Genomic DNA, 27,661 nt, shown 5'->3' with positions numbered 1-27,661 from the left:
TAGCGGATCGAGTCATTTAAACAATGTAGTGAATCCCATCCCTCCACTGGAGTAGTGTAAGCCACCACCCTGACTCTGAGCCAGTCAGTTTGAGCAGAGCCGGATTTTTCAGTAAAGATTGTGCATGCACATTAATGGGGACAAAATAAGAGGGAAAATTGCACTTTCACTGGAAAAACATTGTCAAAACATGATCGAGTGTGCGCGGGCTACAAGGTCAATGTATGGCTTATAATGGATGCTGACAGCTACAATCATTCATTCTATTAAAGGAGGGAAGACAGGCTGATTAGAGTTTTCATAAAAGACCAAAAATTGTATTTGTGCTGTAAAGGAGTGTGCATGATTGACCGATGAAAAAATTACTTGGCCAAAAGTCCCCCATCAATCTTCCACAAAGACAAAAAGATGTTTAGACAAAAGATATACTGTACAGTATGCAGCAACTGTGACACTGTTAGGTTATGGGTTGTATCAAAGTAAAAGGCTGTGGAGCCTCTACTGTAGTGATGCATCTTAATGTTGTTCTCAAAACTAGTTCTCTGTCATTGTTAAACCATGATATTACAAATATAACATCTCCTGATTACACTTACTAATATATATAGATATACACTCCCAATGACAATCAAGTCAGAGATGACTTGTTCTGTATGTTCAAAATTCATTAGCGTCTGAAATGTTGTCCTATGGCAATGCTTGTGTGACTCCCACCAACAGCCTCCACAGATAACACATACACGGCCGACGCAGACAAAGCCAACTTGTACATATCAGTGAAGTAGGGAAACTAAATACAAACATCTCGCAGAGGATTGGTTGGATTGTCCTCCAGCATGTGATGAAGCACATCCAGGATAAAGAGGCGTCGTGGTCCCATAAGAACTGCCCCCCCCGCCTTTGGCCTGGTCCCTATTAAAGTGTTCATGTCCCTCCAGGTTCAGGAGAGCTTCCACAGGTTCAAACATGAAATGAATAAAGCAGAGCAGCCTGATGTTTTTTTTTTTTTTTTCTCCTTGCTTGTTTTTTCTTTTTCCATAAGACAGAGAGTCTCCATAAAAAAGGCACCATGCACATTTATCGACCCAGACGGGGAAAGAAAAAAAAAAGGAATGAAAAAAAAAAGAAAAAGGAAAAAAAGCAGCAGCTGTCGATTCACCTCTCCTGCTCTCTGGGTCAAACGTTAAGGCTTGTGTTTCATATAGATTCATCTGTTAAGGCAACCTTGAGGAGAGAATGAGATGACGACAGGTGTCAAAGGAGGAAATAATTATGAGCTTTTTCGATGTTTTTTTGAAAAGACACACACAGAACACTAGAAAAACTACCTCACCTCATTATTAGCACTCATTTTCATATTGACTCAAGCGCTTCTTGGACTTCAGCTCTTTCAACCACTGCGGTGAGCCCTCCTCGCTACAAAGATATGAAGAATACGGTATTATTAAGTGGAAAGTTAATGCGAAGAGCTGATAAGAAATCACTGTCTCCTGAGAACGTATCTTTTCTGCAAATGGTGTCTCTCACCCATTTTCCTTCCCACCAGGCGGGGGCAGTACACGCGCTGCCCGTGGAAGGAAGGGGGACTTAGGAGAGCGAGAAAGCTGGGAGGGAGAGGGAGTGGGTCCATCAGTTTGATTGTCAGAGTCACCCCTCTTCTTCAGCTGGGCCTGAGAACAGGAATGGGACATATTTCACAATTTTCAGGTGAGTTGAAAAACCCCCCAAAACATCAGTGCCAGTAGCAAATACATGTCAGGAGTGTGCAAAACAAAAAGGTATTCTTCAATATCACAACAGCTGTACATTAAGAAGTGATAAACAGAGTCAGTCTCCATTGGTTAGTACACATTTCATTTGGAGAATGCTCTCAGTGGATCAATTCTTCTACCCAGCTTTTTTCAACTCAAAAGCACAGGGAAAGGCTCACCTTTAAAGCTGAAGGGTCCATCCCAGGGAACAGGGCGATCCTCTGTGGCTGAGAGGCAACAGCAGGGGGGGCATCAGCTCCTCTGGCCTGCTCCTCAGAGTCCGAGTCATCGCCTTTATTCTCCACCTTTGCCTCTGTCATGGGGAAAACACAAATTGTGTGTACATGTCAGCATGTAGTTGTCAGGTAAAAAGGGATACGAGTTGGGTTGCAGTTAGTCACTCAAAAAAATTACATTTCTGAGTGCATCATTTTAACCATCTGTTTAGTGATCACCGAAGAGGGAGCTTATCTGATGGAATAGCATCTTATTGAGATTTTAGCCAGTTCTGTTTGGTGTAAAGACGAAAATAGTTGTGGCTGAAGTGCTAACCTGTGGAGTCTCTGTAAAGCCAGTCCTCAGTGGTTCCTCCCTCTCCCTCTGCCTCTGCCAGCGCAGCACTCTGACGGGCAGCTCTGGTGGGCCGTGTCCGCGGGGCTCGTTTCTTGCCCAGCTGGGCTCTGGAGCGGAGAGCGCTGGTGTCTAACAGAGTGGTGGGAGCCTGGACATCGAGACACAGAAAGAAAATACATGAGCCTCAATGTAAACGTAAAAATATAATCAAGGACACGAAAAGACCTAATTGCTGACATGAACACAAACATCTCACAGATAAAAACAAAACAACACCGTCAGACATTACAGACCAGTAAAGGCACATGTGGTGAGATCCAAAAAATTGAGCTGTGATTAACTCAGGTGACTTACATCAGGGAAAGAGAGTGGCTGGCTGTCAGAAGACGATGGGGGAAGGAGGCCGTCCAGAATGTCGATTTCAAACTGTGAGGCACCATCACCGGGCGTGTGTAGGGGAGTGGGCTTCCTCTCAGTTGGTGAAGGGCTGAGGTTGCTTTCTGAGCTTGGAGTGGCAGGAGTAAGGCTGAAATAGATTCAAAAAAGAAAAAAAAGTTGGGAGACACTTCTGAAATCAACTGTGTGGTTGCTACAGTTACAATCAAATAGAGTTTGAGTCATATCTTTCTTTTTGTTTCTGTGAAACACTGGAAGAAAAGATTTTAATGTTGTGATATTATTTTCTGGCCACAGGAGGTCAGTAATAGATTTCAATGTAATGCGATGTAACAAATGACAAAGAAGAGCAATCTGTCACACTCCAGCACTATCCTGTGTTACAGGGTGGTGCTGGAGTTATTTGAACTTTTTATCATAAGCAACAATCCCCCGAAAAGAGTAAAAACAAAAAGATGTATCAATTAATCCTGCTACAGCAATGGTTTTCTGCAGTGTAGAGCTACCAGCATCATCAGTTTGTGGCTACAAACAATGCTTGTTAGGAAGATTCAGGTTTGGATTTAGCCTTTTCAGGGGAATTGTTTTAAAAAGATAAAATAACATTGGTGTTATAATCTCAACAATTCCTGTGCACAAAGTTCTTTATCAGAGCATCCACAATAAAGGGAGATTGTCAGAATCTCAAACCTGATCCCTAATGATTTATGCTGCTCTGACATTTACTTTCAAACTAGGTTTTTCACTAATAAACAGTTTTACAATGAAGGCAGAAGCGCATCCACCCTCTTGGTTTCCTTTAAACTTAAATATCACACTTACACACGCACACACACACACACTTTTAATTTTTAAAAATGGTATGCTATATTTGGTAAATCTGTTGTGTTTTTGGGCATTTAGTGATCGTAAATTTAAAAAAAAAAAAAATCAAAATTGCATATAAGACCTAATAGTAGAGGTTGTTGCTAATGGCTTTGAACATTAAACATTTTATTCATTCTGCCTTATTAAGCAGACCGATTTCAGTGGAATCTAAATGGATTTTAGCCAATGCAATCTTTTCTGATGAGTATGAATCTGTCCCATGTTTAAATCTTTGTGTGCTCCAGTTCCTCTGAAGCTGCATGCCTTCAGCTACTGTATGTAGAGACAATAATCTGTACTGTGCTGGGTAAAAACCATCTTTCTTGTGCTGCTTTAACACTGGTGCTACTGGTGAGGCTGGTTAGGTAGTTGTGTGTGCATGCCTTTTTCCAACACAGTGGACAACTCTGATAGTTTGGGGACATTGACCTGTATTATATGCCTGTAAACACACTGAGCGCATATAAATCCCATCACAGCTCTGGATAGACGAAACAGAGTATGTGTTTACCTGTCAGTAGTGCGTAGTCCTGTCTCCCAGGTCCCATACTGACTGTCAGTCTCATGGACCGGAGTCTCTGAGTCATTCCCCTCCTCTTCACCACTGATACTTTGCTTTTGCTGCACCTGGAGGCAGAAGGGAGGGAGAGGAGAGACGGGGAGATTATCAATGAATGTGGAGGAAAGGCAGCTCTAAATTGACACTCAAAATCTGTAGGTGACAGCTAACAATCTGACCCCTAGGTAAAGTGGCAATCTGGAAGATTTCAGTACTGGTGAATTTGGCAACACCTGTAGTAAGTGGTGGTAACTGCAAATGTGGTTTAATATTACAGGTCACAGAATTCGGGGGGCAGCAAAAGAAACTATTGTCCTTCTAATGGAGAAGTATAGCAGCTGTGATCTGATTTTATGCTGCACGCAACACGAGTCGGCAATGAGATTGTCATTTGGCTGAGAAGTTTTAGGTTTGCAACCTGTCGCCTGCAGCCCTTCATCTAACAGCTCACTGTGGCTGCTCCTCCTTCTTCCATTACACCCTGGATTTTTAAAAATTGATCTGCTGTCCAAAAATGCCCAAAATAACCATAGTTTTGTTTTGTAGACACATTTTTTATGAACGATAGCGGTAAGTGCTAAGCTCACCCACAAACACAGTGCATTTCCTGTGACTACTTCATAATAAATGTCAACTCAAGTCTCGCCAGTTAAACGCCTGTTATGTGAAGCTGCAGTAGTAGAAAATGTTCGGTTTGCATTAGCAGTAAATTAATACAGCATTTTTTCCAGGAATGTCGCCAAAGACAACCAGTTCACCACAATGCAAATATATAAATATTGCATTACTTTCATCAGCGGGCCATAGGTTCAATCACCATTGTGTTACCTCATTCAGTGATAGACAGTGAATTAACAGACATTTATTTAAATGAAAAGCTTCAACGTTGCCACTTTAAGTTTGTTAAATATCCGCGAATAGTCCCTTTATTTTTTAATTGCTATGCCAAGCTGGAATGTCTCACCTGGTCAAAATTCTGTTTTTACTGATCAATAACACATTATTATGAATAATAAAGTGCAGTAGTTGGTTAATCTATGTCATCACTATTAACAGCAGTGTTTTTAATCGAGTTGCATCGTGTTGAGCTTCAGCAGCCAGGAGTGGTAAGATGCATAATGAAAGGTGAAGGGATGAGTTATTGGACACAGGACCAGAGCAGGGACAAAGATGGAGATGGGTGCCTGGGTGATGGAGTGTGTGTTTGCTGTCTACTGAACCGTGCCTCTTTTAATGAGGCCGGTACAGAGGACATACTGTCTCAAAACCACACAGAGCTCACAGAGGCACGCCTGCGCATGAACTGATAACCCTGGCCTATATAGAAAATAAACGAAAAAACAATGGAAAATCCCTCAGTCCTCAGATGTGGCCTGAGGGGTGGACAGAGAAATGTGATACACCTGGCGCTGTAATTGCCCAGGTTTCTAGACTACGCGAGCAGTTCACTTGCAATGTTTATATGACAGTGACTGAAGATCACAGCTCTCATCCTTAAAGCTTCATGAATGCTATCCTTGTTTTCTTTGTGCATGTGAGGGCAGAGATACAAGAGTACCGCAAAAAGACTACGAGAGAGACAATGAGATAGAAACAACACTTGAGGTGGAGTGTGACTGTGAAAAATTTCGATTAAGGAAGCAAAAAATAGCTAAAGAGAATGAGAAAAAAGAACAGCAGCGGAGGGTGGTCATTCATCAGCTAAGCCTTTCCTGACAGGAAAAAAGAAAACAGAGAACAGTGAGAATGGCATTCAGCCCTGATCATGCCATCTAAGAAAGCTCCTCTACTCAAGTTCATTCTTTTCTCAAGTATTTACAGCACTCACTTTTCGAGTTGACATCACAGGGTCACACCACTTAGCTTGAAATACACACACTTCTGAGTCCTGCTTCCACTGACAACAATGAACAAAACCCCTCGTTCAAATCAGACTGTAGGTTAAACATGTGGGAAAAGGAACCACATACTCAACTTGTCTACTGGTCTTGGGGTCCGTTAAACAGGGCAGCTAATTCAACCTGATCAGAAGGCCTCCCTCTAAGAATAGGCTACAAAGAGATGTAATGAACTATAGACACATTTCTAAGTGCCTAATTTACAGTGTGTTTCAAATAAAATGCGTATTAGATTGTCTAAGGGCAAGGTTTGCCTGAAAAGAACTAGTTTGTATGACATGTTGTCTGACTGCGTAGGAAGGCAAAAGTGTTCATAACGGTCCCAAATGGCCACATTCAAAGGTGGGGTAAAAAGCTGGTCCTTAAAGAGAGGAACTAGACACAATAATCAATAATATATGGATACGTGCCACCCTGACAACTTCCTTCCCGCTGCCCACTTAGCCAAGTGGATTAGCTTGGCGTATTGTTTGGTTTTTGTAATTTTCTTAGGCAGTCCAACAACCATGCCCATTTTACACCACAACCGGCCAGGTGTGTGGAGGTATGAAAAAGGGCAGGTTTTAACTTCTCTCTCAGGCCTTTTTTTTTTCGTCACACAGCTACTTCCGTCTTGATACTGTCCAAAGGTGTACGCTGTGTATGTTTCACACATCTTTATTTTATCATTATTTTTTTCATATTATTTTAATGGGACATTTTTGCTTAGACAGTACAGTCCAAGAGGCAGAGAGGATACAAGGGGAGAGAGATAGGGGCATGACAGGTCACAGGCTGAAATGGAACCGTAGATGTTGCAGTTATTTGGCATGTGAAGTAACTATGTGGCTAGTAGGGCGCTCCTCAGCTCCTCTTCATTACAGCAGGTTTTTTTGGCCTTGCTTCTAGTGAGGCCATTCAGAACAGTTATAAAGACTTTTGCCTTTAACACATTCAGACGACCCATAGTATAACCTAGTTTGCTTGGAGCATACTAAGACCATAAGTGTCTTTATAGGTGATATAAAGGAGATGTATGGGGCATCACTGTGAGCGTACCATTTAGTTGCGCCATCCTTGGTTCAGCTCTGGGTGGAGGCCTTGGTATTTTGTCATCCTTCTTTCTTCTACTTGTCTCTGTACGCTGCTATGACTGTTGCCAAAATGCCAAAAAAAATCTTAAACCTGCCCTAATAAAATTCCAGTGATAAATATTCCTTTCCTATGTGTGTTATGCAACCTCAACACTCCCAGAACACACCCTCACCTGATCAACATAGAGGAGGAACATTGCCTTTGCTGGAACATGTTGAAGAGAGGCGCCACTATACAGCAGCTCAAAGAAAAGACTGATGGCAGGCTGCTCGAAGCAGAATGAGCCTTTTAGAGGCTCATTCATAACCTCAGGCTATTTATTCAGTAAAACAAGAGCTTTTAAAAGCCTTGGTGCACAACTTCAACTTTCTGCTTTCTTTTTTGGTGCAGCCCTGTCTAACTGTTAGACAGGTTTATTGGCCAAACAATAAAAACAAAAAGCTTTTAAGCACTAAGATTGTTTAATTGCTCGGTTGAATGGACACTCGCGGGGTGTACGCTCTGCTATCAACCACAAATATGGAGAATATGGTTGATGACAGATGCCTTCTGAAAAACCAGGTCGAGTAGCGATGATTTATAGCTGTCAGAAGGAAGGCTGTTCCTTAATAACATTAGCAATAGTCAGCTTCCCCCAGACAGGAAGGGTGTGTCAGAGGAAACAACATAACAAAGAGCGGATGAATGGAAGGTTGAAGGAGAGAAGGGGCTGATCACTAAATAGGGTTAAACTGACAATCTTCTATACTTGATAATACACTGATCGCCACAAATAATCCACGACACACTCACATTGGACAGAGAACCAGTGGTTACGGATTGCTCCTACCTTACCAGTTAAATGGAAAGTGAGTGATTGCATTGCTGTTCCTTGAAAAGGGAATGGCTCGGCTGTAAAGCACCCAAACGATGCTTACCTCAGAGCGGAGAACAGAGAGCGAGCAGCTACTGTAGATATAATAAGTGTGTTTACATGAATACAGTATCCAGGACACAAGCTTACAACCCAGTTTATGGCACTGTAGAGGAATATGTGTGCATCTCAGGATCCCTAACAGTGCGGCAGTCTTTCAGGTCAAAATGGATAAGTGTTTTATCTCCGACCAGAGCTTGCAAACCATAAAAATCTCCATTACTTTAGCATTGCAGCTAAGACTGCGATAAGTGAGATGGATCATGATCAAGACATGAGCTTATCCAGGTTATTATAAATGGGATGTGACCACCTTGAATGCTGTGAAACAGCTAACAGCTATAAAAAAAACACCTTCAATCACAATATTAGGCCTGCAGTACGTCACCACTCTTCATTCTCTACTCATCTGGTCTAATCAATCTGGCTAGGGTGGATTGGGAAAATATGTTCTCTGTGCACACAGCAGTAATCAATATCAATATGCTACAGATATTCAAAAAAACTGCTCTCGTGAGCACTAATCTCATGTCGACAAATGGACATTCTAGCCGCATGTAAGAGGGCTTATATTAAGACAAACTCCGAAGGGCAAACTCAACAGTACTGTGTTATTCTTTCATTACATAAGTGGTATATACAGATAAGTGCACGATTCTGTACAAAGCATCTGGTAAGAACAGAGGGGAAGAATGTAAAAACCTGACTTGGCTTAGGAATTTAGCCCATAGAGAGCTGGACCTGACTTAAAGGATTATTCTCATTATTTTCAGTCTGGGGTTTGTTTTGCTGGTTTTTGCCTATATAACGACTGTATGAGATCAAATGTTTGTCACTTAACTGTACAGACTTTCTCCAATGTGTTGGAAGCGCTGTTGTTCAGTACACACTTACAGCACAAAACTAATAGCTGAACCCAAAGAAGCTATGCAGCTATACACTGCAGTTACATGTCTATACATAGTTATAATCGCATATACAGTTACCCCGACATTTTAGTTATAATATATCTGAAATTTTAATTTAGTTATAATATATCCGAAACTGGCGCTTCGCATATGTTTAATCCTTGTATTGTAATGTATCCACCACTCATGACAGTAGACAGGTGATTTCGAAGTCTGGTTGACGTGAACAGTTGGCAGTTTATATTTACACAACATCTGATATGACACAAATGCCATGACAGAATACTTAAATGGTAGAGATTTAGAAACCTGTCATCTTGGAAAGTCATCTGAGATTATGAATGACTACTGGCTAGCAGATGTCAATATCCAGCTTTATGTTCTAGTGCAGTCATTTGGGAAAATATCATGGAATGCCAATTCAACTATCCACAGTGAGATTCAGTAAGGCAACGATAAATTCCCAATTGAAAAAGCATTCACAATATTAAGAATTGAAAGTTCTCTGGTGGACTGGATATTGTCTGTTAGCATTACAGCTCTATCGGCTGAATCAATTTCAGCTGTCATACACACCTCAAGATTTCCATTTTCTGCTATAATGTCAGCCAAAGCTTTTTAAAGCAACCCCTTACCAGATACATGATTGTGTTCCCGCACATCAGTGCCAGAGGAAAGAGAGTTATGACAGAATAGAAAACTAAACCATCATCTGTAAATGTGGCAGACACGGTGCAGCCAGCAAGTCTCCATCTCTGGACTTTCAAACCTGTTTTAACAATTTTGGGCTCAGAAAGAAATGGATAGCCCCCCCCCCATTTACTGGCTGCCTGGCGGCTGTCCATTGCCCATCTCATTCAACCATTATTGACCTCTTACTTTCACTCATTCACTTACAACGGCCCAGTGGGGAAACAAGCCGCTCCCAAACACCACAATCACAGTTGGTGATGTCTAAGACTAACTAAGAAATGTCAACACAACTGACAGCCACACAGACGTCAAGAAAACACCTCTTATCTTTAGTTGTGACTCATGAGGTGTTGCACAGCACTTCAGCAAACAGGCGTAACCTAAAGATAGGAACAACTTCACTGCATTGTATCCATATCCTTACATGGATTTCTATATCTGTCCTTTACACAGAGCACAGAAAAAGGTTAGATGTCAGGGTGGAGGCAAGCGATAGGAAGCCAAGTAATCACAATGTTCCTCTCATCAAGAGTTTAGTCTTTGGGCAATACTAATATTAAATAGAAATTCCTAATAGGAATCAGACTTTCCTCTTTCAACCAGTCCTAGTGCCTTCTTTTATTACTTAAAAACACAAATGGTAGACGACTTAATGACCTGAAGAACCAGTATGACAACAGCTTTGCTAAACAAAGAGAGACAAACAAAGAAAGGTTTACACTGTACCAAGGACAATATAAGATGGAGAAGTGATAATAGCATAGACAAAGATATACGAGAAGCAGCGGGGGCTGTGCATAGCGAAGTAACTGGATAAGTTCTTGACGTGTTCGGCAAGAGACCAAATAGTTGATGAAGGTGCAGCTGTTAACGCAGTGACATTAAAAAACTGCATGGACATTGCTGCAATATGACTTGAATTCCACTTGTGCTTTATTTAACTCCAACTGCTGTTAAGGTGCTACTGCTGGTTACAGTAAAGACTGACTACTGGTCAGTCTATGTAATGAAGAACATTGGTGCTTGGCCAATACCTATGATTATTGTTTGTAACTGGGATCTGCAGTGGAAGCTGGAACCAATGTTTCCCTGCTGTGTGTTGTACTTTAAATGTGTGTGTTATCTTACAGCAGTGGGGGTGCTGGGTGCGGTGCGCCTGCGTAAGGACAGACGTTGCTGGCTCCGCAGTGAGAACCTGCGGATGGACTCCCTGCTGCGGGAGGCCAGGGAGCGCAGGGAGTTGGTTCTTTTGAAGTCCCCAGTCCCGTCCTCTCCCGTGCCTCCCCTCTCCACCGGGCTGGATAAAAAGCTGAGTGCCCCATGAAGGGAGCGACGGACATTTCCCACCCATCCAGACACCTGAGACTGAGCCACTGACAGCTTGTCCCCCAGATACTCCATCACATCCCACTACTGGCAAGACCTGGTGTGTTAGAACAGAGTCTCTGAACTGAGCTGTGACTCTTGTTATCACAGCGGCTACAAATCATTAGAATTTAGTTATGCTGGAGAGGTGGCAGTCCAGGGTCAATGTCCTAGGTATGCACGGATGTGTGTTGCGGGGTCAATACTGCAGCAGTGAGGAAGGCGACAGAGAGAACAACAACATAGCTCAGCTATTTTGATGTGATGATGTTGGTGGTGTCTGCTCCTTACAGCACTGCAGCACAGACGCCAGTCAGTCTCTGGCTGTTACAGGACAGCGCAGTCTAACTGGAGCCATCAGACCTCTGTTTCAACTCATTAACTTAAGGCTACAGGCTGTCGGTCTTAAGTTAATTGTGAAGCTTTCTAGTGTCAATTTCAAAGCACACACTACATGCTAGGTATAATATGTCTGGCACAACACCCAAGAGGGCATGCAAAGGTTATGTAAGGCCAGCACTCACTACTAGTTATGCAGGGCACTACTCTATGAGAGCCTAAAAAACTGCTACCCTCACTACGAGCAGGTTTTCTCAGCCATGTTTCTTTGGCTCGAAGTACACAAATTACAAACAACTATGAGCAATAATAACAGAATCACATCCTCAACATACCATTTATGTTTGGAACAGCATTCAGTTATCTATTACCATCATATGGGCAGACTGTGCTAATGATACTGAGTATGAGAATTGGATTTTTAACAACACTGAGTGACACCTCTGCCTCCAGGTGTGAGCTTCTCTGTCCTGATCCCAGCCTCAATCACTGCCTGCCTGACAGCTCTTCCAGATATGATGTTGAGGTCTTTCTTCCAAAATAAGGCCCAGGTTAAAAGTTGAGAAATCCATCCATCCAACAAGGCTACGTCCCCATGGTGCGTGGTACTGTGCTACCATCTGGCAAAAAGCTGTGAGGAGAAATGGTGCAGGACAGCTGTTGGCAAGACGAAAGCTGCTGTAGTCATTAGTATTCCACAAGGAAAGCCAAGGGGCAACCAACGCAGTGCCAAACAGAAGAAACAGGAGGGAGTACTGTGGTGGAGAAGTCCAATCCACAGGAGAAAAAAAGGAACAGAGAGATAATGTTTCTCTCCTCGCCTTTTTCTGCAGGTACAGGCAGGTAGGAGAAAATGCGTCAGCAGTGCTGCTCTCTGCACTCAGCGCTATAGGACTCACAGTCAAGGAGAAATTGGGTGGAGAGAGGCAACGGAGTCAGTGAGAGTGAGAGAGAGAATGGGAGGTCCCTGATTCAGAGCAGGAGGGAGAGGGAAGGGTGATATATGTTCTGCAGTACTCTGTCGTTCCAGCCTTACTCAGTTGCAGGGCAAGACAGAGAAGTGTCACGGCCAGAACAGAGAAGCAGTGTAAACAATTGTGGAAGGAAGGAAGAGAGATGCTGTTGCTGTTAAGTAGCCTTTTCATTCAAAACAGAAGGAGAAAGCTGGAGTGAAAGTGAGGATGATAAGTATGATATAATCAGATAGGAATGAGCAGAAGTGAGTGATCATGTTGAAGAGAAAACTTTAAATAGATTGATTGGACATGCATGAGAGAAAGATTGAAAAGACAGGTCTGACTCTACCAATGAAATGAGATTGTAATGTTGCTCATTAACCAGTTTGTCAGCAAATGTAGCCAAAAGCAAGAATCACAACAGTCAAGTGAATGTTGGTTTAAATTTCGCTCTGAGTCAGACTCATGCAAACAGCAATACATAATACCAACTTAATCAGGTCTCTGTTATACGGTGCCACTGAACTGGCACCCTAAATAAAGCCACAGTGGGCGGCTCAAGACACACCTCAGAGAGTTAACCTCAGAGAAAACTGGGACAGAGGGGCTCATAAAAGCTGGATCCCTTTACACATATGCCCCCTACAGGTAATTTGATTAACTCTTCTGTGAAATGCTGTGTTTAAGGCAAGTCTGCGGTGAGGTTATCAGTTTCTGACAGCACAGTAACAGACCTCTTTCACATACACCTCAGCCTGAAAATGGCTTCATCTTCCTGAGTAATCTGACCTTTAAAGACAAGCTAACTTTGCCTCAAAAAAGAGGAAACTATATTACTCATTTGATGAATATTTAACATCTGCTGGTTTGGGTGCTAAATCCGTTATAGGAATATTACTGTTTTCCTGTAACATGCGGTAGCTAAAAATCTAATATTATTTTATCAATTTTCCATCTCCTCTACTTAATTATCAAGTGATCAAAGACCTTAAAATTACTGCTGAAGCAATTAGTCGATTAATCGATTAGACAATCCATAAAAAAATTTTTATAATCAATTTAGTCATTTTAGAATCATTTAAGTCCTTTGTTCAGCTACATATTTGCTGGTTCTGGCTTCTCAAATGTGATGATTTGCTGCATTTCTCTATTTTATATCATTTTAAATTTAATACTTTTGAGTTTTGAACTGCTGCCAGGAGAAGACAAGCAATTAAAAAGATCACCGTGGCCCATTTGAAATAATAACATTTTATAGGAATCGACTTTTCCCAAAACAAACTGTCAGATTATTTAAAGAGGTACTGCACACTTACACGTATTTTGAGGTGTAAACTAAATGATATGACTGCACTATGGTGAAACACATCCATGCTGGTGTTGATATTGACCTTTCTAACCAAACTTATAAAATTTGGCATTTCATGGGTTGAAAACGGCTCATCCCACCATCTACTGTTTGAAATGTTGTTTTGTAGACGCATTTTTGATGAACAATAGCAGTATGTGCTAAGCTCACTGTCAAACACATTGCATTTCCCTTTGACAACTTCATAATAAAAGTCAATTTGTGTTTCGCCAGTTAAATGCTTGTAATGTGAAGCTGCAGCAGTAGAAATGTTCAGTTTGCATTAGCAGTAACTTAATACAGATTTTTTTTTTTTTTTTTTTTCAAATAATGTCGCCACAGACACCCAGTTCGTAAAACTGCAAATATATAAATATTGCAGTACTTTCATCAGTGGACCATAGAGTCAATCACCATTGTGTTACCTCATTGCTCATAGATAGTGACTTACCAGACATTTATTTAAATGAAACTCTTCGGGATTGCCACTTTAATTATGTAATTAATTGGTTAATTAGTTGCAGCCCTACTCAAAATAAATATTTTTTAAATCATCCAAATTTTATTTCCTACAAACATGTACACATTTATTTACACAATAATTTGTCCTAGATGAGAGCTGCCAAAAGAGTTAAATTTCCTTGGGTGGTAATATTCCCTCTATTTTAATAAAAGGTTTATAATTAGACTTTAACAGAAAGAAGAAAAGACAAAGCAAGAGGAAACATATTACTACTCCCTTATTTTCTTAATACCCCTCCTAATAAAACATCATCTACTGGAAGTGACTCATGGCTGCTCAACACTTCCCTTCTTCTTTAGACCTCATCCGGTTATGTGAAGCCCCAGCCACAAACCCGACCAGCATCCACGCATATGAGATGAAATAGGATGCAGCCTAAGTACATACAGTATACTGTACATGATAACTACCTACATTCAGTATAATGTAAGAGGATGTATACATCATACCGAGAAACATCTGTAATAAGAGAGTTGTGCTGTCACTTACCAAGAGGCAGTGTGGAGTCAGGCAGCATGACAACATGTACAACACAGCTCTCAGCCCAGTGCCCATCTCTGCTCTGCCCCACTCAGTAGCCTCAGACCCTCCGACTTAAACCAATGATGTCACCACACAACTATTACGTCATCTGAGTGAGTCTAAGGACGCACCCACCAGTAAATACAATGGTGGGAAATTAATCATATCTGATACCTTCCAGCACTGCCGTATTTTGATATTGAAAATAATATCTGTGATTACAGAAGCCAAATTCTCAACCAGATTTATAAGACAAACCCCCAGGATTTTGCTCATGGGTGCTTATTTACAATATCGACATCTAAAATAGCCATGTCACTGTTTTTTTTATTTGTGGTAGTGTTGTTCACGCTTTCTTAATACACTCACAACAATCTAATATTATCACATGAACCTAGGGGATATTTTGTCACCTGGTCCAAAATATCACATTTTGAGTACCTACTTCTAATAGACGTACCACTGTTGAGCTGAAAAAATGTATCTATTAGTAAATCAACAGAACATTAATCAGCAACTATTTTGATATTTGATTATTTGTTTAATTCATTGTTTTCTCAAAAAAAATATCATTAATCTGTTTCAGCTTTTCCCTTCTGAGAATTTGATGCCTTTGTCTTATGTGTCAATGAACTGAATATCTTTGGCTACCAGACCGTTAATGGTACAAAACAAGCATCTTGAAGATGGAATCTGAACTTCAAGAAATTATGACAAAATAATATGCATATTAATGGGTTATGGAAATTATGGTTAGTTGCATCTAACCCAATACCTTCTTTGATCTTAAATGAGAAAAAACATTTTTTTACACTGCAATTTATAGAGTTAGGTTAAAAAAAATCCATGTCGTGGTCAAATTCAGCAGTGACATGAGGGATGTATTTGAATTACAAATGTCTGTATCGGAAATAACTGTACTCACATTGTTCCTGCAGTCCAAGACGTGATCGCATACATGTAATTTAGAAGTAGGTAAAATGTGCTATTTACAGGGCCAAACGCAATTTTCAAACCAATGAGAATAAATGGTCATACAGTGTAATGCAAACTGTTCATTTTGTAAATTTGATGTTACAATGTTTAATTTCCCATTACATTATTTTATTGCTTCTTTAGTACTATTTTGCCACAATGCGAAAAACTCTCTAATCCAGTGGATCTTCTACCATGTGCAACGTTTTTGATTAAACTATTACAAGTAATTCCACAATTGCCAGCTTTTAAATCAGCACAGCAGTTTCAATGTCAGCCTGTAGGTGACTGTTACTCTGCTACTTTTTAAACCAAATAACACAAGCACTGTCAGCAGCAATGAGACAGTACCTGCAATGACACTAGGAAGAGTGACACGGACAAACTGAAACACAACCACTAGATGGTAGTAGTGACTTTAAACTCATGGTGACTTAATCTGAGCTCTGTATCACGGCACTGTGCAATTATGAGACATAATATACTGTACTTCTGGATTCACAGTGTAGGCCTTCAACCTTGGCCAACAATTTCAGTCTCAATGAGAACGAGCCAGCTCAACCCAACCCTGTGTAGCTGATAAACACTGATTTGATGTGCTTCAATGGAAATGATGTGTGTGTATGTGATGTCTATAGCTGCAAATATGCAGACTAATATTAGTTTACCAATTACAAAATATAATAAAGAGCAGACCTGAACTACAGGTTTACAAGCTAGGAATGACAGGTGTAACCAAGCAACACAGAGGAACACAGTCACAAAAATATTACGTGCCTGCTTGGCTGCAGGAGGCATGATCATTACGGGCCCATTTCGCTTCACAGGTTTCCCTGAGCCATGCTGAAAGGCTTCTGATAAATCAGCAGTGAGAACATCCACTCATTAACCATTTGTCTAATCCAATCCTGAATTACTGGCCTGAGAAGGTGTTTGGCTGCCACTTGCCTAGAACGTGACATGGGAGGGGTGGAGGTGAGTCTAGGAGGCCATGCCTTCGGCATTAGTCACTGACTCTTTACTACTTTAGCACAACAGAATTCACTTGTCAATGATCAGTCAACTAACTGCATTCCACTTCTACCTTCTGTCTGTCTTCAGTGCATGACACACACACAGACACACACATACATCCACACGCTCAAACACACACATCAAATTTCCCACACTCAAGTGCCCACAGACACTTCCCTCGCTGTCTCCACAGTGCCGTGGAAACAGTCCAAATGAAAAAAGTGACTAAGGGATCACAGCCAGTCATCAATCTAAAGGAACGATTTGAGCAGCAGTTTTAAATCTCACTGGGTTACAGCTTTCCTGGAACCCAGTATTAGTACTGCAGAGGCCGAGCTGCAGCCTAACTCACCCAGCTGTGGTGGTCCCGCTCTCTGTGGGCACTGCGACTCCTCATCCTGGAAAGGCTTCCCTCCACGGCACTGCTTGAAGGAGCTGATCTCCGTGACACACTGCGAGACCGCATCCTGTTCAACTCCTAACAACACAAAGGGATCAAAGTAAACTCCTCATCTGCTTCACCTAATATCATGCTATAGTGTAGTGTGAATCTGAGAGAGATATTTATATAACAAAGGATCATTTTGATTGACCCCACTCAGAACTACATTAAAGTTTTTTTTACTTTTTTTTCAGGTACTAGTTTGTTGCCGATGGGTTTATTTTCTCAACAATCTTGATACATAGTGTAACAGTAAGTTGGATGCCTAATTTTTAACTGGTGGAATATATATTACACATAATTATAGCAAAATAATCTGGAGCAACTGGAAGAGGTACAGTATGCGTGCACATGGTCACTCTTCTACTAGCTCTACAGACACACACACATATAGCACAGTCCTCAAAGGAACACCGGTACGGCTTAACTAACAATGAATAAGCATAGATTAATGGACTTTTCTTTTACAAAAATATTATGATTACTTACAACCTATTTGTATCAAACATGCTATGGCATATACAGTGCATAGCTTTTTATTACAGATATCTCTAGGCATTACTTAAGAGATATCTATAATAAATTGTTTGTGATATATTGTGTATCGTAAAGTAACCTGTAACTGTATGTCTGTATGTTGATTGTACTGTGTCATAATCTACCCTTTTGATTCCCCTCCCCTTTAAATTGTCAACTTGGTGGCTGATTTCTATTAAAAAAACAAACAAACTGATTTCAGCACACCATAACTCTTTAAAGTAGTATTAGTATTTCATGGATCACTCTGACTCACCTGGGATCCCTCTGATCTCCTGTGGCTCCAGACTTCAGCCCTGATGTCTTGAGGCTGTGGCTCTCTGGGGTACCAGACCTGCTCTGCAGGAGGGCTGCTGTAAACTCCACCAGGAGAGCTACTAGTTTTGGTGTCTGTGCCGGGAAAAGGGACCAAGTGAAGCGGCTCATCCAGCAGGGCAGACCAGTGCCTCTGTGGAGCCAGGAGTTGTTCCTCCTGCCTGAGGAGGAGTTGCTCTGGGTTGAGTTTGTTGGAATGTTTTCTGGATTCAGCCACAGGTTTGTCCACAGACATCTCAACAGGCTGCAGCTCCCATGGGTCCTGAGGAGACGTTGTCCATACTGGGCTTGAGAAGCCTACTAAAGTCTGTGGTGGCACCTTCCAGCTAACATCTCTCTCAGGTGTAGGCTGTAACCTAGACCCAAACCCGGCATCTACTCCCTGAATGCTAGAAACAGGAAAGAAGTCTTTACTGGGGGAGAGCTGGATTTGGGATGTGAAAGTGTCGATGTCAAGGATGGCAGGTTTGTAAGACTCTTCGGTTCTGGGAGATGGCTCCTTCCATCGTGTTGCAGGGTCACTGCGCTGAGAAGGAGCTTTGGAAAACGGGTCATTTCGGAGTACAGAGTCCAGATCCACCACTTTAGGCCTGAGAGGTGATGACTCTAACCTCGCCCTCTCCTGCTCCTCTTTCTTCAGCTTCTCTTTTAGTCGCTGCCTCTCTGCTTCCTGCTGTTTGGCTATCTGTCTCATTTTCTCTGCCTCCTCCCTTTCCATCTTCTCCCTAAGTCTGCGTTTCTCAAGCTCCAAAATTAGTTGTCTGTCCCTCTCTGCTTGCTTTTGCTTTTCAAACTCCAAGAGCAGTCTTCTCTCCATCTCTTTAAGTCTCTCTAACTCCTCCTTCCTCTGCCTTTCCTTCTCCAGTTCTCGTTGTCTCAGCCTCTGGTTTTCTAATTCCTGCCTCTCAATATCTAGTTGTCTCTGTCTCTCCAGCTCTCTCTGCTTTTCCCTCTCCATCTCTTTACGACGCTCCTTCTCCATCTCCTTTTGTCTTTCCCTTTCTTTATCAAGCTCTTTCAGTCTTAACATTTCCTGTTCTAGTGCCATCAGTTTTATTTTCTCTGCCTCCTCTCTCTCCATCTTCTCTCTAAGTCGCTGTTTCTCGAGTTCAATTACCTGCTGCCTCTCCTTTTCTTCCTGTTTCTGTTTTTGAAACTGTAAGAGCTGCTGTCTCTCCAACTCTTTAATTCTCTCCAACTCCTCCATTTTCCGTTTCTCCTTTTGGATTTCCAGCAGCTGTCTCTCCTTGTTCAGCTCTCTCTGCCTCTCTTCCTCCCTTTGTCTTTGCCTCTCCTGTTCACACTGTCTCTCCCTTTCCTGCTCTCGCAGTTTCTCCATTTCATTCTCTCTCTGTCTCTCCAATTCTCGTCGTTTTTCTTTCTCAAGTTGCCGTTGCCTTTCTCTTTCCATTTCTCTTTGTTTCTCTCTCTCCAATTCTTGCAGTTTCTGTTTTTCGAGTTCTATCTGTTTCTGCCTTTCCAGTGCACGCTGTTTCTTCTCAAACTCTTGTTTCTCCTTCTCAAAGGCTTTCTGTCTTTGCCTTTCAAATTCTCTTTGCAATTCTCTCTCCTTCATTCGTGCAAATTCTAAATGTGCTTGTTTCTGTATTTCAAGCTGTCTCTGTTTTTCTCTTTCAAAGTCTTTCATTTTTGCTTTGTGTTTTTCTGTCTCCTTTGTTAATTCTTTTTTCTTTTCAACCTCCATCATTTCCTCTGTTGTCTGTCCATCCGATGCTGATCTAATCTCCTTGTATGACATGTCTCTCCTCATCATCAGCTCCTCAACTTGATCTTGGGAGGTTTTTCCAAAAGCGTCGTCCAATGATGGATTCCTCCTAACTGGAAGAATCATCCCTTGAGAGCCCCCCAGTGCAGACCTCACAGAGAAATCAAAGGGCACAGCCATGTCCCCTATGTTTGCTCCTGCATCTACAGGAGAAACTGGCTCCTGTATTTGTCCGGTCAAAGCAAAGTAGGTTGCCCTGGCCCTCTGCTGTTCTTCTGGCTGCAGCATTTTCAAACGTTTAGGTGCTGCAGCCACTTCCTCCTGCTCTGCTACTCTAAGTCTGTCTTTATCCATGGCCACTTGTCCTTCCCTTTGCGATTCCTTCAACATCCCTTCCTCCATACCTGCGTCTTGGTTGAGGCCTGTGGTAGTCCACTTCTGCAAAGCTCCGACTCTCAGATATCGTGGCTGCTGTTCTGGTGTCCCTACCATAGCTGGCTCTGCTTGGGCTGAACCAGTCCTCTCTGCCACTGGCCTGCTCCCTTCTGAGTGCCTGGAGCGTAGTGTCATGGCCTTATCCTCCCACTGAGCTGATGGGACGTTCTCACTCACTGCCCTTTTCTCTTCGATTGCCTGCACTGTGTCAAAGGCATGCAACACTCGCAGAGGACTTGACGGAGATACAGGTTCTTTGTAGGTGGCAGTGACCAGAGTTCCCTCATCCTCACTGTTACCTCTCTTAAATGACGGGCTGCTGAGTGAATCCTTGGGCTTGTTTACAGGCTTGCCCTCGTCCACCATCAGCACACTGTGCCTCTCCACAACATTTTCAAACAAGGACGCTCGCACTGTCTGTACTTCGCTGCTGGGACCACTGGAAGTTGCACCAAATGTCTGTCCTGCCTCAGGCCCTTCAGGCGTGGGGGTGTTTTGGAGTTGCTCTTGTGAATCTTTTAAATCCACAAATGTCCTGTGGTCGCTGGGAGTGAGAGCTAACTCTTCATTCTGAGAAAATAAATATATATATATTGGGAATTGTTAAGTGATAACAACAAGCTTGTAACTTGTTGTCTATTTGGTCATTGAACAATTGTCTTTTTCTCTAAAACTTTTTCACCATTTAAACACTTTGTAACAATAAATATGGAGTCATCTGAAAGAAATAATAGCTTTAAAAACCAACTCTGAACTAGAACAGTTTTTACTACAAAACCAGACATCAGAGCAAATGTGACTTGACAACAAAACCGGATATAATACAGTACACAAGGGAGTTCAAGTGATTGAGGGAACAACTGACAGCGTAGAAACGATATCCCCTTGTTCTATGTTGGCCTCATAACATTGGGTGTGGTGCAGAGGTGGTAATCAAAGCCTCTCTGTGTTGACCTTTTCCCAGTGATCTCCTCTCCGTGTTTCATAACCTGCAGCCACAGGGGATGATTAATGTGCCGGCTCTCATAAGTTTCACAGCTTTGTACATGTGTGGCAGTGACAAATCTTTTTCCTGCAATGCCCCATTTCCTCTTAGGAAATTTTCCTCTCTATGCAGACAAGGATTCACAGCAAATGTAAACACTTTTTTTGCCAAAGGTGTATTTCAGAGTGCAAATACAGAGTTAAACTCATCCTATCAACTTCCCTCTAGTTCACACTGTATTGCTCAGATTTAAGACGCATGTAGCGATGCATTTTAATGCCTAGTGTGAACTGATGTACTTATAGCTGCCCACTTGTGATTGGATCACCCGAGACGCACATTAATGCCAGGCATGAACAGGGCCATAGAAGAAACCAGTTCCTAAAAAGCTTAGTCCCTCTCTTACCCTCATCTGAGGATCTTTGCTGATCTCATGGTGGTCTGTTGTCTCACTGAGGGAAACACTGCCAAGGTCAGGGGACCTCTTGGATGAAAACCTGATGAACATACATCACACAAGACAAAAGCCATGCATGACAATGGAACTCCTGGACAGAGACATGGGACAAAAGCAAACCGAGGAAGCATTAATAAACAGCTCCTACCTTTTAGTTAGGTCGAGTGGCAAGGGGCGGGGCTTCAGTGCCGGTTTCATGATGGGACTCTGAGTTGGTGTTGTATCCTCTGTCAGCTGCTTGATGAGCTGCTTAACACCCACCGGTGGTTCGTTTTGAGGGACCAGCTGCACTGGAGAGTTAAGATCTGACCCTTGGACTGTGGCACCTGTCCCAGGAGTGGAGGACAAATCTAGGAGGAGACTGATTCGTGACTTGATGCTAACCCTACGCTTATCCTCATCAATCTCTTTCACAGTCATTTCTTCTGTCTTTTGGTTGCTCTGTTCTGAGATGGCAGGCTTAGCTACGACATCAGTATTTTGTGGTGTGGTACTCTTAGGGGTTTTCTCTTGCTCTCTTTTCTGTGGCAGTGCTGTTTCCTCTGGTGTGTTCTCCTTAGTGTTTGCCTTAGGACTTTTACGGTGCAGTGACAGACCGATAGACTCAAACTTGGATGTGAGATCAGCTGAAAGCGGTCGTCTGCCAGCCCAGCGAGGGGCAGCAACTGGTGCCTCTGTCTTGGTTGGACTGTCAAGGAAAATGGCTGATAAAGGTCTGGGCCTAGAGCCTCTGGGCTTGGGTCTCAGTGGCACAGCTGGCTCAGGTTTAGCTTTTTCCTTTTCTTCTTCATCCTGCCCTACCTGAACTAGAAAACCCATGGACTTGGCTCTGGTAATGGAGACCTCACCTTCGTTGGCTGTCATGTTGTCCTTTTCGTCTTCATTTTTAGTGGTTCCAGACCACTCTGCAGCTGGGAGTTTTCTAAGGCTCTTGGAATAGCCCAAGCTTGATGCACCAGGCTTCTGCCTCTCCGCTAGCACAGGAGGACTGGATTTGCTGGGGTCTTCAGGTTCAAGAGGAGGGGCTGGTTTAAATGGCTGGACTACTGGCTTTGTTGTTTGTCCAGTGTTCAACATAGTAGATGTTTTAAAGGAGGTAGGAGCAGGACGGTTGGGATTGGTTGACACTGGCCTGGGTTTAACAGTGGCAACCGCTTGCTGTGGTTTTGGACTGCATAGAAGCTCTGGTTTGTATCCAGCAAGGCGAGTGGACTCTGGGCGGGGCTTGGTTTGGGGCTTTGGGGCAAGTATGGGCTTAATGGTGGGGTTTTTATCCACAGCAAAAGGTTTAGGAGTGAGCCGTGGCTTGGGTCCTGGGACAGGTTTGTTAGGTTCTGGAGTGATGATATGGGACTGGTTGATGGAAGGGATCTCAATGAGGCTCTTATTGCTGGAGTCAGTCAGGGGATTCAGGTGAAGTCGTCCTCCCGCCGCTGTCCTCCCTACCTCCCCAGTCTGAACCTCCACCTGGGCAGCCATCTTCTTCAAGGGCAGCTTGAAGTAAAAAGAAAAAGGTCTCCTATGAATAACAAAAAAAAAAAACAAAACTGATTTATGGTCATTTTTATTATTGTGGTACTAGACCACAAAACCAACTCATAATTAGCCTCGCAGCACTCACTCTATCTAGCCATTACTGTGGACTTTGTCTTGGGAGTGCCTTACCCTGCAGCAAAATTATACACCTGAGAGAGAAAGATATTTACACAAGGTTATTGATCACTCCAGCAGGTTAAAGCACACGTGTTGATAGCTAGGATGATACAATTATTCAATTACTCTTTTTTCATCACATTCACACTGATAGGCCTTTTTCATGGAAGACATTGTGATATGACATAGCAGGAAAAGCACATGTGTGAATAATAAATTTAATGATTAATAATAATTCAGTTTCAGGGTCCTGGTATTGTACATGCTGGCTCACTGTCATGGCTTGTCATCGTGGTCTGTACCGATTATGACGAGTTAATATATCTGCTGTGAAAAAGGCCTATTGTGTTTAAAAATGAAAACTGAAAATTTTTTTTGGGGTCACTGAAGCTGAGTTATCTTTCCCTAATTTGACCAAAATTCTGTGGATACAACACAGCATTCATTAAGCGTCCCCCAAAAGTCTTTTCTAATTGTTATCTTTCTTAATTAATGAAAAGAATTATAATTAGATATAAATAAGGTATTTTCTTCAGCAGACATTTTGACTCATCATAACAGACAAAGCACTTTCAGCAGTGCTGTTGGTGAACTCAAGTTACAATACATTTTTCACTGATCTGTTCAAATTTTATTTTTACATAAGCTATTTGTTTAACTACATATTTTGCGTACTCTTTTAGTAGATGTCTTAATGGCAGTTGCACTACAAGAAGAGGTGTTACAATATGGTGTTATAGCAAACCGACTATGCGGCTTCATTTTCAGAAAAAAATTTTCAGTATTTTTATAATGTGATATATATTTTAGCCTAATGAATATAATAAAAAATATTGCGGAAGCCCAGAGTCAGTACAATTATTGCCTCTGCTTGACTTACAATTTGGGGCATTGGAAAACAATTTATCTTAAAAATTATTAATTTTTAATTTGTTATAAATGATTTTAATCTATCAAATTACTGTGTGTAAAATGTGCACTACTAAGCTGAATTAATGGTGCATCAGTGATCAGGACTGTGTACCTTTAAGGTGGATCCTGAGACTCGGGAGGGGTTGGACAACTGTACAATGTACTTGTTTTCTTTTTCATGTTGTAACACAGGCAAATCAGGCTTTGACAGTGAATGGGGGATTCCACTGCAAAGTCACACCAGATTGCCATTAAAGATTCAGCTCCTCCCCTAAAGAACGTTCATATGTTTATCCTAAACTGACTCTTCAGTCTAAATGTGAGATAATCGGAGTTCATCTGTCTCAGTTCTTTTGACACACAATGATGATAATCAGATTGATCAAATGTTTCTATAATGAGAAAGAAGATAGTAAACATTACAACTCAAATACTTCCTTGTTAGCCCTTTAACAGGCTCCTTCTTCACATGTGATAATGCTTTCCACATGTTACTGTGTTGAGACACTTCGCAGTGCAGACCAGCAGCAATTCTTTTGGAAAAATGACATGCTGGAGGAAACTGCTGCAAATAATCCCAGCATATTTTACCTGACCAGATGTCAACCGTCTGCTGTACAGCTCAGGCTTTTGTTGAAACCAAGCAGCGATGTCATATCACAACAGGTGGAAGGAGTTGAAGGAGCCTAAGAGGAACACACTTTGTGTCAACAAAGCACACAAGCTTTTCACTCATCAAGACTGCTTTGCTTAAGGCTGTAGTAGACAAATCACTGCAGAGCTACTACGGGGCTGTCCTGGCGATTCTTCACTGCGGCGTTCTCACGCCACCGTACAGAAGCAAAGAGATGATAATGTTTACACTAACAGACTTGAGTAAACATAGTCACACCCATACATTGGAGCTGGTGGCATATGTCCAGACATAAAAATGCATGATGAAAATCATTAACTGAATGCTGCTATATGTTTATCTTTTGCTGTTGTTATATGTGTATTATGCTCTTGACCACTGCTTACCTGCCATCGCTCACATACTATGTGCCATATCTTCTGTAAATTCAATCTGAGAATATTGGAGCTATAAAAACTGTAAACACGGCGCTTTGCTGTCCTACTCTGTGTGAACCATGCTTTGACATTAGTACTCTTTTTCTGTGCATCTCATTATGTATATCAGCTGATGAGTTATACTGATAAATTCCAACTATTAAGCTGCGGATTCATGATTTTAATCCATAAATCTACAGTACAAATGTGGAAAATGGAAAGAAATGGAAACAGAATGATGCTGAGAAAACACAGGGACTTGTGCTCAGCTAACAGAGATTGAAAAGTTGAAAACTTGAACTTTAGATGTTGACAGGAAACGCCTTCGCCAAGATGGAATGCTAAACATTCGCTGTGATGGTGGGTCAAGCAGCACAGCAGGGATTTGGAAAGTGTCTGCCTTATCTAGCCTTAGTCATACGAGTATCCTACACAAAACTCATTACTGAGAGCCACAAATAACAACAGTGAAGAAGTATTTCTTCTAGCAGCATACATATATATGGTAAAGAGTCAAAACATTTGGTAGGAATCTCTAAGAAGTAAGTGTAGCAAAAGCCAGGCACATTTGATTTGATTTTTTAGCAGGAGGCACTTACAGAAGGAGAGTAGGGAATAGGGTAAGCCAGTTTGCTGTGTTTAGGCTCAGTGTCACTAGCAAAAGATATCAAGTCAGTAACCTGGTTCAGCCAGTTATACAAAGGAAACTTCCTAACATAGACAACAGACAACTTCACAACTGATATATGAACAACTGAAAGAAGTAGTATAGTTGTTTTCCTCAGGTGATTTTTCACATATCCTACCACAAACCTTTAAGTTACAATCCACAGTGTAACAGCACAATATCTAAAGCTACAACTTAGGTTGTCTGCTGTTATCCAAGAAGACTCTATGCAAAGCCTTGTTGAGTATCCTTAAACGTTATCAGTATTAATAAGAACATGATCGGATAGATTAAGGAAAGATTGGCTTTAAATGTGCCACAGTTAACCAGGAGGCTAGATTTAATGTGTACAAACGTATCCCCAAAAAGGAACATAAATACATTACGTGGACATAATCAGTTAAGGCATGTTAATACAGATCATTTGAAGTTATTCACCTAAATCTAAATAAGGTTACAACAGTGGCCAACTTTTATTAATTACCTACGCTTCATTAATTCGGTGATTTTCTAAAATAGCTATTCCCATTACATTAAGTCTGGTCCGATGTAGAATTGGCAACAAGTGTCATTTCTTCATCCTGTCCTGTCTGCTCACAACTACCTCGTATCGTGGACAGTACCCGGTCCAGTTTAGCGAAAGACAAGAGTTGGCCTGCTCAGAACGGGAGTGCATTTTGTGCACCAAAACTATGCAGAAGTATTGAATGAGAAAGATGCATTCAGAGCAAACGTATAGTGCAAGCTGTCTAACACCTGCGGAGACTTCAAATAAGATATGCGCATCAACAGCTTGCTGGCTAGCAAACGTAAGCTAACAACTCAAGAGGCTGAACTCGCAAAATGGAAACACTGGCTGAACCTGTCCTTTGGTGGCTGTTTGATCCGAACTGGAGACAACTTACCAAATGGGAAAGTCCGTTTTGCCTCCTCTCATGTAGAAACAACTTCGCACGCGAAATTTTTAGCCAACTTAGCAGAAGAATTACGAGTCGTGACAGTTGGTTCATACAAGGGCTAGCAGAGCGGCTAACTTAGCTGGTTTACTTAGCTAGCCAACTGGCTGGCTATCCCGTCTCAGGTTGCAGTGTTGTTGACAAGCTGGACTAGACAGCGCGGAACAAGCCGCCTGATGGGTTAGCCTGTACACCACCGTCAAGTGAGCCAGCACGACACGTTTATTCCGGTTAGTACTTTCAACATAAACTATAGCACAAACCTAAACTAAACTAATATCGGGGTCAAACTGCTATTTTGGAAAAGGGGCATACGTTGACGAAGGAGTCAGTTTTGACCTACTGGGCATTTCTTTGGAAAGCAGGCAACATAAGCCCTTGGTGCAGCTCATATATTTTATAGGCAAATCACCCTGACTTCCGGGCTGATGTCGGGCTGAATGTGTTGAGCTTGACACATCTTTAGCTTGATACTAGGCTGAAAATGGGATAAAGTGATTTATCCCATCCCATCTATATCGAATCAATTGGTCGTGTTCTAGGCGAAAATGAGAAAAAGACTCTGGCTAATGGCTGTCTGAATGAAGAGAGCTATTGCCATAACAAGGAAACCCACGTAATTCTTCTACATTCACAATTTTTATTCATTTAATTAACCAGGCAGTGAGTGGTTCAGTGGCTGAGATAACTTTATAATAAATGGATTGCACTATAGACCTCAATCTTATCACGACTGCCCTCATGTGGAAACAAGAAAATACTGCATCAATAATACAGCAACTGTCCTAATTTGATGACTTACAGAGTATGGTGTTACCAAACCTGATCCTTTAATGTCATTGGCATTAATTA

The 27,661-nt window shown here is 41.9% G+C and overlaps 1 protein-coding gene across 8 annotated transcripts; it reads right to left on the bottom strand.

Moving 5' to 3' along the window:
• Window positions 1-169: 169 nt before the first annotated feature.
• Window positions 170-27,074, bottom strand: si:ch73-138n13.1 (calponin homology domain-containing protein DDB_G0272472). Of its 8 annotated transcripts, none has more exons than XM_040155186.1 (14): window positions 26,759-27,074; window positions 24,728-24,822; window positions 23,193-23,256; window positions 21,720-23,118; window positions 21,521-21,611; window positions 17,910-20,699; window positions 17,027-17,152; window positions 4,099-4,214; window positions 2,679-2,850; window positions 2,304-2,472; window positions 1,931-2,064; window positions 1,528-1,670; window positions 1,334-1,416; window positions 170-1,224 (listed from the first exon to the last, which is right to left on the bottom strand). In XM_040155186.1, the coding sequence occupies exons 4-13, from the start codon at window positions 23,048-23,050 to the stop codon at window positions 1,341-1,343; spliced, it is 5,148 nt and encodes a 1,715-aa protein (XP_040011120.1). In that variant the 5' UTR covers window positions 23,051-23,118; window positions 23,193-23,256; window positions 24,728-24,822; window positions 26,759-27,074; the 3' UTR covers window positions 170-1,224; window positions 1,334-1,340. The 8 variants fall into 8 exon arrangements, with proteins under 8 accessions (XP_040011120.1, XP_040011118.1, XP_040011119.1 ...); XM_040155184.1 differs by having other exon boundaries at window positions 21,720-23,090; XM_040155185.1 differs by having other exon boundaries at window positions 21,720-23,065.
• Between the last annotated feature and the right edge of the window lie 587 nt (window positions 27,075-27,661).

This window comes from Xiphias gladius, chromosome 19, assembly GCF_016859285.1.
Source record: "Xiphias gladius isolate SHS-SW01 ecotype Sanya breed wild chromosome 19, ASM1685928v1, whole genome shotgun sequence".
Taxonomy (NCBI): domain Eukaryota; kingdom Metazoa; phylum Chordata; class Actinopteri; order Istiophoriformes; family Xiphiidae; genus Xiphias; species Xiphias gladius.
This window is presented reverse-complemented; position numbering and strand designations above follow the sequence as displayed.